Source organism: Sturnus vulgaris, chromosome 11 (assembly GCF_052056855.1).
Source record: "Sturnus vulgaris isolate bStuVul1 chromosome 11, bStuVul1.hap1, whole genome shotgun sequence".
NCBI lineage: Eukaryota > Metazoa > Chordata > Aves > Passeriformes > Sturnidae > Sturnus > Sturnus vulgaris.
The window spans coordinates 12,190,701-12,202,851 of NC_142253.1; the positions used below are offsets into that span (position 1 = coordinate 12,190,701).

General features: G+C 40.5%; 1 protein-coding gene across 1 annotated transcript; it reads left to right on the plus strand.

Annotated features, from left to right (window-relative positions):
* The first annotated feature begins 1,051 nt into the window (after window positions 1-1,051).
* On the plus strand, window positions 1,052-11,469 carry ARF4 (ARF GTPase 4). Its single transcript, XM_014893066.2, has 6 exons — window positions 1,052-1,220; window positions 7,117-7,197; window positions 7,677-7,786; window positions 8,933-9,004; window positions 9,516-9,641; window positions 10,515-11,469. Exons 1-6 carry the CDS (start codon window positions 1,154-1,156, stop codon window positions 10,599-10,601), a joined length of 543 nt encoding a protein of 180 aa, XP_014748552.1. The 5' UTR covers window positions 1,052-1,153; the 3' UTR covers window positions 10,602-11,469.
* The last annotated feature ends 682 nt before the right edge of the window (window positions 11,470-12,151 follow it).

Sequence of the window (12,151 nt, forward strand, 5' to 3'; positions counted from 1 at the left end):
CCTAAGAAGAGGTGTGGATGCCCCATCCCTGGCAGTGTTAAAGGTGGGGTTGGACAGGTTATCGAGTACCTAGTCCAGTGGCAGGTCCTTGTCCATGGCAGGGGGGTAGAATGACATCATCCAACCCTTCCAACGCCCAAACCCTTTTATGATTCTATGAATAGAACAGCCTCACTTGTCTGGCTTAGTAGCCAGATGTTAGGATCTGTTTCAGGACTATTGTGATAAAGATACTTAAGAAAAGCATTGTTAATTAGAGGATAAGTAACTACCTTCCGTTAATAGAACGTTGGCCCTAGCTTGGTTGAGTTTTACTCTGCTCTTGCCGTCGCTGTGTCTGGTGCTCCCTGCCCATAAAGCGAGAGCTGTGCTGCGGGGTGAGAACATGGCCCTGCTGTGACCGGCCTGCCTAATAATTTCTGCAGTAGTGAATATATATATATAATTGATAATATAAATATTAAACAAACTAGTAATAGTATTAATAATATACATTACAGTGCTGCCTTTTGTTGGTTTGTTTCTATTTGGTTTTTAGAGGTTTTTAGGGGGGTGTTTTGAGGTCTTTTAATTAAATGTCCTTGTTGCTATTGGGTTGCATTTGGAGGATTGGTTTCACCAGTCTCTCCCTGCGTGCTGGGAGCGGGAGCTGTTGCCGTCCCTCCGCCCGCCCGGGGGTCGGGAGCGGAGCGTTACCGGGGCTGCCACCTGTCCCCGCGGCCAGGGCGGGGCCCGTCCGCACCCGGCGTGCCCCGCGCGACCCGGAAGCTGCGCGGGGCGGGTGTGCGCGCCCGCCTACATCTCCCGGCGTGCCCCGCGGCGGAGGCAAATGAGCGCGGGTCGCAGAGCGGCGCAGCGCATGCCGGGAGCCGTAGTCGTCTCCTCGCCGGGGCCGTGTGGCGGAGGGCGGTGCCGCGGCCGGGGGATGTGGCGAGCGTGACGTGATCGTGTCCGCGTTGGAGCCGGGGCGGCCGCGGCGAGCGTGACGTGGCAGAGACCGAGCGAGGTCCCCGGTCACAGAGCACCCGCTGCCGCCGCCGGGCTCCCCTCGCGCGCGGAGGGATCCGTGCGCGCACACCGGCAGGGCCGCGCTCCCTCCCGCCCTCCTTCCCTCAGCGCTCCCCCGCCGCCGCCCAGCACCGCCGTAGCCGCCATGGGCCTCACCATCTCCTCGCTCTTCTCGCGCCTCTTCGGCAAGAAGCAGATGCGCATCCTTATGGGTGAGGGCTACGGCGGAGCCCGGACTGGCCGGGGCCGTGTAGCCGAGTCCCGCCGGACGGGGGAGGGGAGGCCGCGGGACGGGCCGCCGGTCACGGCGGGGGAATCGCCCTGTCCCGGGCTGCGGGGCGCGGGCACCGCGCTGTGCCCGTCCTATAGGCTGGGGCGGGGGGTCGTTGGGAGAGTGGCGGGGAGCGGAGTGGGTGCGGATCGGGCTGTATTTGCTCTTTCTCTTCTCCCGCCGTGTGCCTGTTCCCCTCTCTGGCTCGCCCGCCGCCTCCCGGTCCCGCCGGGCACGGTGAGGCCGAGCCCCATTCCCGCACCTTGGTCGGGCCGCGCGTGGAACAAAGATGGAATTGCGGCCGGGCAGTGCCGGTGTCCCCGGGCGGGCGAGCCCCGCGCCCCGGCCGTGCCCTCCTGCCCCGACACTGCGGCTTCGCGAGCAGGATGTGACAAAGCCTGGTGTGTGCAACACCAGGGGCGTATGAACTGCCGTATAATGGCCGATTTTCGGCAGCTGTAGGCAGCTATAGTGTCTGTATCGTGGCTCTTGTGAAAGGGCGTTTCGGTATAGCCTCTGTGGGCTTTAGTTTTGTGCCTCGTGTGCAAACCGATAAAACCTTCTAGGCAGCTCTTACAGTGCTTGCTTAGTCTTACTGTCTCCTCCGATAATTATTTATTTTTAATATCCATTTATTTTGAAATTATCTGTTCTCTTGATTCGGACTGTGTAGGAGTTGAAGCCAGTGGCTCTTGAAGATTCTCACTTTCAGATTATAGTTCAAAAGGTCAAAGCCAGCACATACTGCATTGGTATTTCCTCCTCCGCTTTGAGTTCTTCCCTGCCTTCTTCCACCCACCTACCCACCCCTGCAAGCTTTACGTACAAACAGTTCTTAGCCTCTAAATTTTTCTCAAATTCTGTTACCAAAGTGAATGGAATTTGGTTCATGGCCGTTGGCTGTAGTAGCTTGTCCTAAGGAACTGAATAAAATGCTCATTTGGATATAGCCAGCAAAGGGAGTGGGTTCTAACTGTGAAACTTCCTGGCACACACCTATCCCTAATGCTGCCTGGATATGCACACCAGACACAGTAGTGCAGCTTTTAAAAATTATAATCTTTCAGGTTCTCCATAAATTTTGTGATGGCAAAGTTCTTTATTGCATACCCAGTAATTTTTATTGTGTCTTATCTGTTTGAAATTAGAGACTCTCATCAGTTTCAAAATAATCCGAGTAATTTTAGTCTTCAAGACAACTTTGTACGTGTGTTGGTTTCAAGGAGGTGATTTGGTTGTCTCCCTAACAGCCAGACTCTTCATATGACTCTTAATGAATGAAGTCAAGCCTTCAAGTGAGCTTGACTGTAGGATATAGGATGAGACAGTGTCTCCGGTATTTGTAGTTCTGTTACTTTTTGAAAAGTGCTGAAAACAGGAAAGTGATGTCATACAGATCTAAACTGCTTGCAAGGCTCTTCATTGGTAGGAAATCAGGTCAAAGTTAGGTTAGAGATGGCTTTGGAGGGTGCACTTTCTAGCAGTTGGTTCAAATGAGTTAATTTTTGTACTTCTTAAAAAAAATTATTTTAAGGCCTTGCATTAAAATGCAGGGTTGGATCGGGGCATAGGACAGCACTGTATTTGTTAGGTGGTATAGGAGAGTAGAACTTGGGGTCTCTTGTGGTGAGAGTGTGTTATAGGACATAAACTGGATGTTTAGAAACAGAATGTTACACTGAATATGACATAATTTGTGTATAACTGTAACACTAAAAATAATTCTTTATAGCATTCTATGTCCTATATCAGCACTTTGAGGAGAGATGTCTGAATGAATCCTGGGATAGAATTAGAATTTTTCCTCAAGGTTATTCTGTTCAGTGTATATTTTAAAAATGGGGCTATACAAGCCCAAACATTTAAATTTCCGTATGTAGAACACTAATTAAGACATAACGTTATAGGCTAAAGTACTTAGGGGAAAAACATTATGTGAGTTGATATCAACAGATAATTAATTTATAATTCTGACTTTCTTGTCACAGCTTTCTTCTGTTTCTGCAGACTTGAAGATAAATTAGAATTAATTTAGCTCCTAAAACAGACTTTGTGTTACTGAGTTCTGCAGAATTTGAATATTTCTCATCAGGGACCATTACCAACAGCACTCACTTATTCTTCATGTTCTCAAATTCCATTTATGATAAGAAATGGATATGTTCTACTGTTAATGAAACTTTGTTGTTTGAAAATATGGACTTGTATAAGTAAGTATTTTTCAAAAATATTAAATTACTATTTGGAAGAAATGCATGAAAAGAAGATTCATGCATTTTCTTTATAACATGAGGGAAAAGAAAGAACTGTGAGATAGGGCTCTGAAAGTCACATTAAGTGGTTGGGGCATTGAGAGTAGAAGCACTGAGTCCTAACCCTACATGTGAAACTACCCTGGCTGTGAAACTCTTCACTGGTGTTTTTTTGTCCTTGAAAAAAAGATACCAATTCACTGTGCACCTTTCAGTATCATAATTTAGTGTTCTGTATCTTGGTGTATTTGAGCAAGTGTTAACTGACATATTAACTACTCAGGAGCTTCAAAAGGTAATTATTAAATACATTGGGTGGAAAATGTCAGATTCTTTGGCAATTTTGTCACTGTAACAGATCATAATCATTTAGCTGCTTTTTATTTGGGCAGGTGTTCTTTTAGACAACTGTTGGTTTTCTATAGTTTTTATGAAGTTTTGTGCTGTGATAACAGAGGCAGCTTGAGATTCAGCCACCAGTGATCAAAGTAGGACGTTGGTTCATGAAGGACGTGATGTGGTCAGGGATGATGTTCCTAGGGACATGTGAACTAGAAGCTTGAGATTTAGAAACACAACTGACAGGCTGTGAATTAAACACTCTTTAAGAGGAGTAAAGGGCATAGAACTACAGTGATTTTAGCAGAGCCTGAAAGCTTTGTAGATATTTTTTCTCCAGCTAGAGGATGTTTGATTCAGTTTAGAGGTTGCAAGTATAGGTCTGTGCTTCCCATTTGTACTTTATTGTAGTCTTGGTGCTTTGCAATGCAATTGCTTAACCTTATACCCTTCATCAGATCTCTTATGTCTTGGTGTTGACAATGGTCAGTTAGGCAGTAGAATCAGTGAAAATGTAGAATTGGAAATTCATTTTGTTTGGGGATTTAAGATGTGGCTTTTGGTTTTGGTGAAGTTTATGATGTGGCAGTAGCTCATAGGTTTACATTTAGTGTTCCAGTTCAAATGTAAACATGTTTATTCTTGGATCACTAAAAGCAATAGTTACACCTCCTACCAGCTCAAAAGATTTAGTGCTCTGAAATTTTTTTAAGGGGTGGTAAATTGCAAACTGGAGTAAGAAATATGAATGGAGGCTATGCTTTTCATTACTTGCATCTTTAGATTTCATAACATTTGCAGTTTGGCCAGAAGAGGCAGTTTTTGCAAATAGGGTCACAGGGGTTTGCATGAAGTCCTTCCCTCAGTTAAGCTTCTGCCTCAAGTGTGAAGTCAGAAGACGAAAACACATACTCATAACCCCATAACTCAGCCTGCCTCGGTGCAAAGTCCAACAGCTTAATCAAGAGTTGTGGGTAAGAGTGGATTTAAGCAAAGTCTGGGCTTTGTGTGCTTTCATAGGCACTGTAGCCTTCTACCAGCACACTGAGGTACACAAGGGTAGAGTGGGTAACTGAGGCAATATTGTTGTAATATAGCAAGTAGTTTAAAAATCTTGACTAGTTTCTAATTTCTTAACTCTGAGTCATGTCTTCAACTGGATTTTGATAATACTCTGTGTACATTCTTTGGAATAAGATTAGCTTTTTTCTTTGTCTTTATCTGTGTTGTTAGAATAAACCTCAAGTACACTCGAACAGTTTGTGTAGACAATGGCATCTTTCTTACATTGTTAATTTTAACAGCTCTTGTTATATTGATAACGGAGTAATTTCTATGGTGGGGAGCAATAAGAGAAGAGTTTTGAGTAGTAGTTGAAATTCTAATTGGTTCACTAAATTATCTCATTAATTTACTGGGAAGAAACCCTATGATATCATGTACAGGCATTATATGTTCTTACGATGTTCTGTGCATCCTACAAGTGCTACTTGAGGCTGAGTTGTGTGAAAATAATGTTGGGCATCAAGCATTGTGCTGTTTAAAACATCAGCTTAGAGGGTTTTGTAAGGTGACCTGACACTTAAGTGGTGTGGGGAAAATTGTGGCATTTACATGTTTCATGACTTGAAAGTTCTTGTGTCACCTCCACTGCACTGTGACTTTTTTTGTTCATGCTTGTGTGTGGTTCTGAAGGAGACCAACACTTAAACAACAGCAAACTCAAACCCCTTAAATTTAATTTTGAGAGTGAAGGAGCTTTGGTTATAATGATAGATTCCCACCCCACCCCATTTCTTTCATGCTGGCATGACATAAAAAATTTTAAAACTTTTTTTTTTTTTACGTGCAGTCACATTACCAAAGAAACTGCATTGGTACGTTTAATCCTGTGCACACTAATAGAATATAGGACAATTATAGATAGGAGTTTTTTAATTAGTTTGCTGCAACAGCAGTTTGTTCCTTGAGAAAAAGGAGGTTTTTCAAGAGTTTGGTTTCATTCTGAATGAGCAGGTAATTTTGAATCCTGTTTCTTTTGCAGTGCTGAGGAAGCAGTTGTATTATTAATAGGTAAATCACCAAACCACTTAAAATATTGCAGTTGCAGAGTAGGAAATTAACTCAGAATGCTTAAGGATGTGTGTTATCCCTATAAAATGAGGAGAGCATTTCGTTTCTTGCAAAAGTATTAATTAATTCTTTTAATGGGGATATTTTTGTTTGGGCAAAATGTTACTGACAAAAGATAGACACTTTGTGCTGTGATATTTAGTACCTGCTGTTTATGGAGGTGCTTGTGTGCTAGGTATTGGGTTCTAATTTAAAGAATTCTATTTTGAGATATATTTATGTGTTCTAAAATGCTTAACAATAAGCAATTTCACAAACTGTTTTAGAAAACTACAGTGTGTGCTTGCAGCGTTGGTGGTATGTCCAAAAAAATGTCTTTTAGGCTTCATTTTATTTTAGTTCTGAAGGATCCCATTTTTACCACATAACTTACATTGAAAAACAGCAAGCTTAAGTTCTGTTTTAGAAACAGAAGAGCAAATTCAAGTGCAGAAGGTCTTCTGTAATGAAGTCATTAGCAGGAGACTCCTAGTGAAGCTTCCTAGTGGATCTCACTGCATGGAAGGATATCCTGAAGAATACTTACAGCCCTTGTGGTATATGTGGAGGGATGATGAAAGATTGCTGATATATGTGTTTTTGTCAGTGCTAAAGAAATATTTTGGCAAAGGGAGGAGAGGCTGGAATAAGGGACAAGAAGTGTCTTTCATGTACAGTGCCAGCTGCACTTGGTCCATGTGCCTGTGAAGCTGAGCTTTGCAGGAGGTTGAGTAAGTGAGGTGAAATAACAAATATGTTATCAGTTAGAAACTGTGCTGCTTGTAGATTGTTGCTTTTAAAATCTTCCTCTTTTACACGGAATAAACTTTCAACGTGAATGATGAAGTTTCATAAACACAAGTACTAAGGAGATTACTAGAAACTTGTGAGCCTGTAGGTTGTGAATGGAAGCTTCTTACTGAGCTTGTTTTCTTCATGACTTGTTCATTCTCACTGCTGGGTAGAGAAGATGGGAGAAGAACATACAGTAGTTTAGCAGCAATGAGTTAAGAGTGCTTAAAAAGCTGTTCTCAGTAAAAAAACCCTAGTACTCTGCATATAAAATGACATGTTTTTAAATTAGCAGGTTGTAGTTCAGTTTGTGAACTAAAGCAATTTTTCTCTTCCTTCTAGTTGGTTTGGATGCTGCTGGTAAGACAACCATTCTTTATAAACTGAAACTAGGAGAAATTGTCACCACAATTCCAACTATTGGTAAGTTCACCAGTTCTTAAATCTTTATTCTTGTTATTCTAAACCTGACAGGCCTCTGAAAGGTGCAGGGATTTGCTATCTTTGCAGTTAGAATAAGAATCAAGAGAAACATGAACTGTCTGATACTGCCATAACATAACTGTGTCAGACCAAAGAGACACCAATCCAGCTGCTGACCATGGCCAGTAGCAGATGCTCAGGAGGACAGGAACCAGATCAGTAGCACCACTTCCCCCAAACACCACGAGCCTCACAGTTTGTGGCTGAAAGATTTGCTCAGCAACTTGGACTTGGATTTAAGTGATTCATGCTTTTTTCCCCCTTCAGTCAATTTTCTTCCTGATTTACCAGTTCAGTATTGATAAGGAATTTCATAGATATCTGGGAGAAGTGTACCTTAGGAAGTATCTAACATGGTTAGAATTATGTTTTAACACTAGAATTAACTATTTCTAATTGCTAAACTCCTTCATTTTTAGGTTTTAATGTGGAGACGGTAGAATATAAAAACATTTGTTTCACAGTTTGGGATGTTGGTGGTCAAGATAAAATTAGACCTCTTTGGAGGCATTATTTCCAAAACACACAGGTAAGAGTACTCAAATGGCAGTAGTTCAAGACCTATTTTGTTAAGCCTCATTGTGTTTCATAGAGTACATATGGAAAGTTGTTTTCTTTCTATCAGAAAGGATCTGTACTACTTCCTGCAACTTCTGAGGGTACCCAGATTTTATTCTAGTTGAAGCTAGTTTGTTCCCCTGAAGGTTTCAAACCTAGCTGTGAGTGTAGCCTCTCAAGGATCAAGTCCTTTAGGATCTACCAGTGTTCTGTAATATGCCAGAGCAACTGGTTTGTTGTGAGGAACTCTTAAAGTATACAGCTTTTACTCTGCTAAATCAGTGTTTTTAGTAAGCTGAGCATCTAAAATATGGTAAAACATCTTGTTACCAGTTGATTGAAAAGTGCCAGCTTCCCACTGATGTGACTGCAGTCAGGTTTTGGGACACAAATGTGATACCTTTGGTTCACAAGTAGTGAGGTAAGTTGCTTATTAGTATCAGAAAACTTCTGGAGTTAGTTTGTTTGGGGTTTTTTTGTGTTGAATATAAAATTGTTTCCATGATATTTGCATGCAGCATGATGCATATGATTGGTGCAGAAAAATGCAGAGGTCTGGATTGACAAAAGGGGCCTTGCACCACCATAATACTGTGAATAGAGTAATACTTAATTTCAGTTCCTTATTACTGTCCTGTTACTAAATACTTCTAAAAGATACTTCTCTTTCCTTGAAGAGAAGGATAAAAGCAAGGTTTTCAGACTGAAAGGTTAAGAGTAAATTGAAACGAGCACTTGAATAGCAGAGATGCCATTAGAAGTACTGTTTGATACAAAATTTTTTAAACAAATTCAGGTATTACTTAAAGGGTGTGGGTTTTTTCAGTGAAATATGAGATGGTGAAGCACTTGTGATTTTCAATACAGTAAGTGAAAGGGGAGGGGAAAGGTTAGTTTATGTAATTTTGCTGCTTTTTTTCCCCCTTACTTTATTTTGAAGTTGAGACTTACGTAATTGTTCAGACACACATCGTGCATTGTTTAAACAGAAATTTCTGTTAAATTTGTCCCCTTTCTTAGGTAAGCAATCACAATATTCAATATGAGTGTTTTGGTGGTTTTAAAATAGTGCTGCACATTTACAATGGCTTTTTCAAATCTGCTTAACTTTCTACAGGGCCTCATTTTTGTGGTAGACAGCAATGACAGAGAGAGAATCCAGGAAGCAGCAGAAGAGCTGCAGAAAATGGTAAATATCAGTATCTTCTGAAGTATCACTGATGGGCTGACTTAGCCTATTTTTGAATGTTTGTCAGGCTCCCTAAGAGATTTAGGCTTTTAAAGTTTTATGGAGTTTGTACAGTGCATTTTGTATTCAGCTCATAATTCCGGGTCACATAGTGCACCGAGTTGTAATTTCCACTCTAGGGAACTAATCATGTGTCAGAACCTTTCATTCATGAAACCTTGATAGAAATGCAGCAGAAAAAGAATTTTGTAAGAACAGATTGGTGCTAGAGAATATTTCATCAGCAAGGTGCCCATAAATTAAACATTTTAAATGGAAAGCTGGCTTCCTTAATTGCAGGAGTTCTGTTGTATACTAGTTAAATTTCACTCAATACTTGTTAGTGACTTCAGGAGCAAGAATGAAAATGTTTACAACTCTTAAATCAGTATTTCGATTTTTTAAGTGTTTATTGAATTAACTGACTTACTTAACTGAGGCCATTTAATAATATGCCTGTTTTTTCTGTTAGCTTCAGGAGGATGAGCTGCGAGATGCAGTGCTGCTTCTGTTTGCAAACAAACAGGATCTGCCAAATGCCATGGCAATCAGTGAAATGACAGATAAACTAGGCCTTCAGTCTCTGCGTAACAGAACTGTAAGTGCTAAACTTTGGCTGATTAACTCTTTTCTCCCTCTCTTAGATAGCATAAAGTTCCTCTCAGGGAAAGGGTAGTTTTCATCTCTTTCTGTAGAAAGATGCACCCACCTGCTGTTAAACTTTATAATGCATAATTCAGGTCCTTGTTCAAAATGAGTGATTTAGAAGTATAATCAAGTGCATTTAGCTGTTAGAGGTGTTTAATTTCTCACCTTTTTCTGAAAACATTCAAACACTCCAGTCTGTCATTGAAATGCAGACATCCAGCATTTCACAAAGCGTGTGATGGGTTTTCCTGTTTTCTCAGTATTGTGGGAGAACAAATGTATTCTGCATTCCCACCTCCAGGAGGAAATGACATAGCTTCTGAAGTATTAGATTCCATCTGCTCAGGTTTTAGAGACACAGGTTTGCTTCATATAAACCATCCCACCTTTTGTAATCTGAGTGTCTATGTTGACACACTAAGATCCTGACCATAGAAGCTGTTTCAGAGGTCCATTCATGTAAATAATTCTATGTTCACTTCCTGAAGAGCAATCTTTCAGAGACAAGAAGTAGTTTTCTGCATGTAAACCAAATACAAGTTCTGTATTTGTTTCTAGATGCCTTAAACTATGTTGTAGCCTTTACTAGGCCAACACTTGAGTTTCTGGATAATGTCTGAGCCTCCTCTACACACATGTACTTCTCAACATTTTTTAAAATGCCATTTGTTCAATCTTGACTCTACTTACGGCATAAAGCAGTATTTAAAGAACACTTTTATAACAGGCAATTATAACAACACTAAAGAGTGTCACATACTGTCATAACTCAGCTTGCATTTTGTCAGTATTTAAATTTAATTTTTGTGTTCTACATTAACAGTGGTATGTCCAGGCTACCTGTGCTACGCAAGGAACTGGTCTGTATGAGGGACTTGACTGGCTGTCAAATGAACTCTCAAAACGCTAATTCCAACTGGATGACTCTTTCACCAGGGACATGTTTGATATAAGTGGTCTAGGCTTGTTACAACAAAATTAGTTTGCATCTTGGTTATTACAGTATCTGGAACTGATATTTGGGCAGGATATTACAGCGTTTCAACTTGTTTTGTTGCCAATTATTGTTTACCGAGCTACATGTTGCAAAGGTAGCATATGCTTGGGTAAAAATCTCCTTAACTTGGAAAAAAGTGTATCTTCTGATTTTATTCCCCTTGTTAGCCTAAATGCCTGAATATAGTTATTGTGACATCTTTAAGATCTGTTTTGAATATTCTTTGAGCCCCAATAAATTAATGTTTTAATTTTTTTTCTCCCTGCTACTCTTAGTTTACTGATGCCCTGTTTCATTCCTCAGACAGTCTGCTGATTTAAAAATGTAGCATTCCGTATATATTTATTTCTCTCCCTTGCCAAAAAGATTTCCTAATATTGCTTGTTCCAAGCCAAGGAAATGCTCTAAAACACTATACAAACCTACTGCACTGAGGAACATTTTATTAATCTTTGGGTTCTGTCAGCCCAACTTGCCTTTGTGTGAATTGGATTTGATGGGTAGAATAGTTCTGTGCTGGTTGCGAAGAGCTCATGTTGAGGTTGTTTTTAATATTCAGCAGATTGTCTTCCTTTATATTGTATCTTTTTTTTTTATGTTGCATGTTGCTTTTTGGTATCAGCCTGACTATTTTTGCCCAGTGTATAATAGTTCTGCTGAAGTTTTACTGTTTGTTGGTGAACATATCTTCATAAGGAAATTTTGGAAAATTCATCAGACTCAATGGATTAGTTTCTTCATAACCCACTTGGAATTATTCCTAATAAAATGATAAAATGTATAGTTCTGTGTATGCTCTTCTTGATTCCTGAAATAGTTGAATGCAAATTATCACTTATTCTTTCACCATATACTGAGCTTTCCTTTAGCTTAAATATGAACACCAGTCTCAGATTTTCAGTTGTTTGGAGCTGTGTAGAGTGGGACATGGAAGGGAGGCAACCAAGTTGTATACAGTGCAGTAGAATAGCTGTCATCAGGGCTTACATAAATCTGTAATGTCTTTTGAAGTTGTAAATCTAAAATTCTTTCAAGATGTCCAGATATGAAAATACTAACAGTTAAAAAATTGTAATAAAAGAAATTTGAACTGCCTGAAAAGCATGCATGTCTGTTTAATAGTTTCATCTACATGTCAAAACCTACATGGGTCCCAGCAGGAGAGTCACACGTTCTGTTGGTGGCTAGCTGGGAAAGTAACCTGAGTGCTTTTATGGGGATATAGCAAATATTTTAATAATAATGCTGATAATCGCCCACAAAAATCATCTCTATACAACTGCTACTGTCTTTTCATTTCTGTCCCCTTACACCTTTGTAGTTCAAAAGGCATAAATTTGAGGCTGCTACTAATGGGTAGTTCAGGATCTATTTTTCTCTTGCTTGTCTGCTGTTCAGTCCTCCAGCTACAATGTGCTGTCCTATTGATTGGATGTCTTTAGGAATCCAAAGCATGATTCTGT

What these genes read in the sequence shown, in the direction of transcription:
- ARF4 (XM_014893066.2), top strand. Translation starts at nt 1,154, where the DNA reads ATGGGCCTCACCATCTCCTCGCTCTTCTCGCGCCTCTTCGGCAAGAAG. An exon ending in CACCACAATTCCAACTATTG is followed by an intron (nt 7,198 to 7,676) that starts GTAAGTTCACCA and finishes CTTCATTTTTAG; the next exon opens with GTTTTAATGTGGAGACGGTA. An exon ending in ATTATTTCCAAAACACACAG is followed by an intron (nt 7,787 to 8,932) that starts GTAAGAGTACTC and finishes AACTTTCTACAG; the next exon opens with GGCCTCATTTTTGTGGTAGA.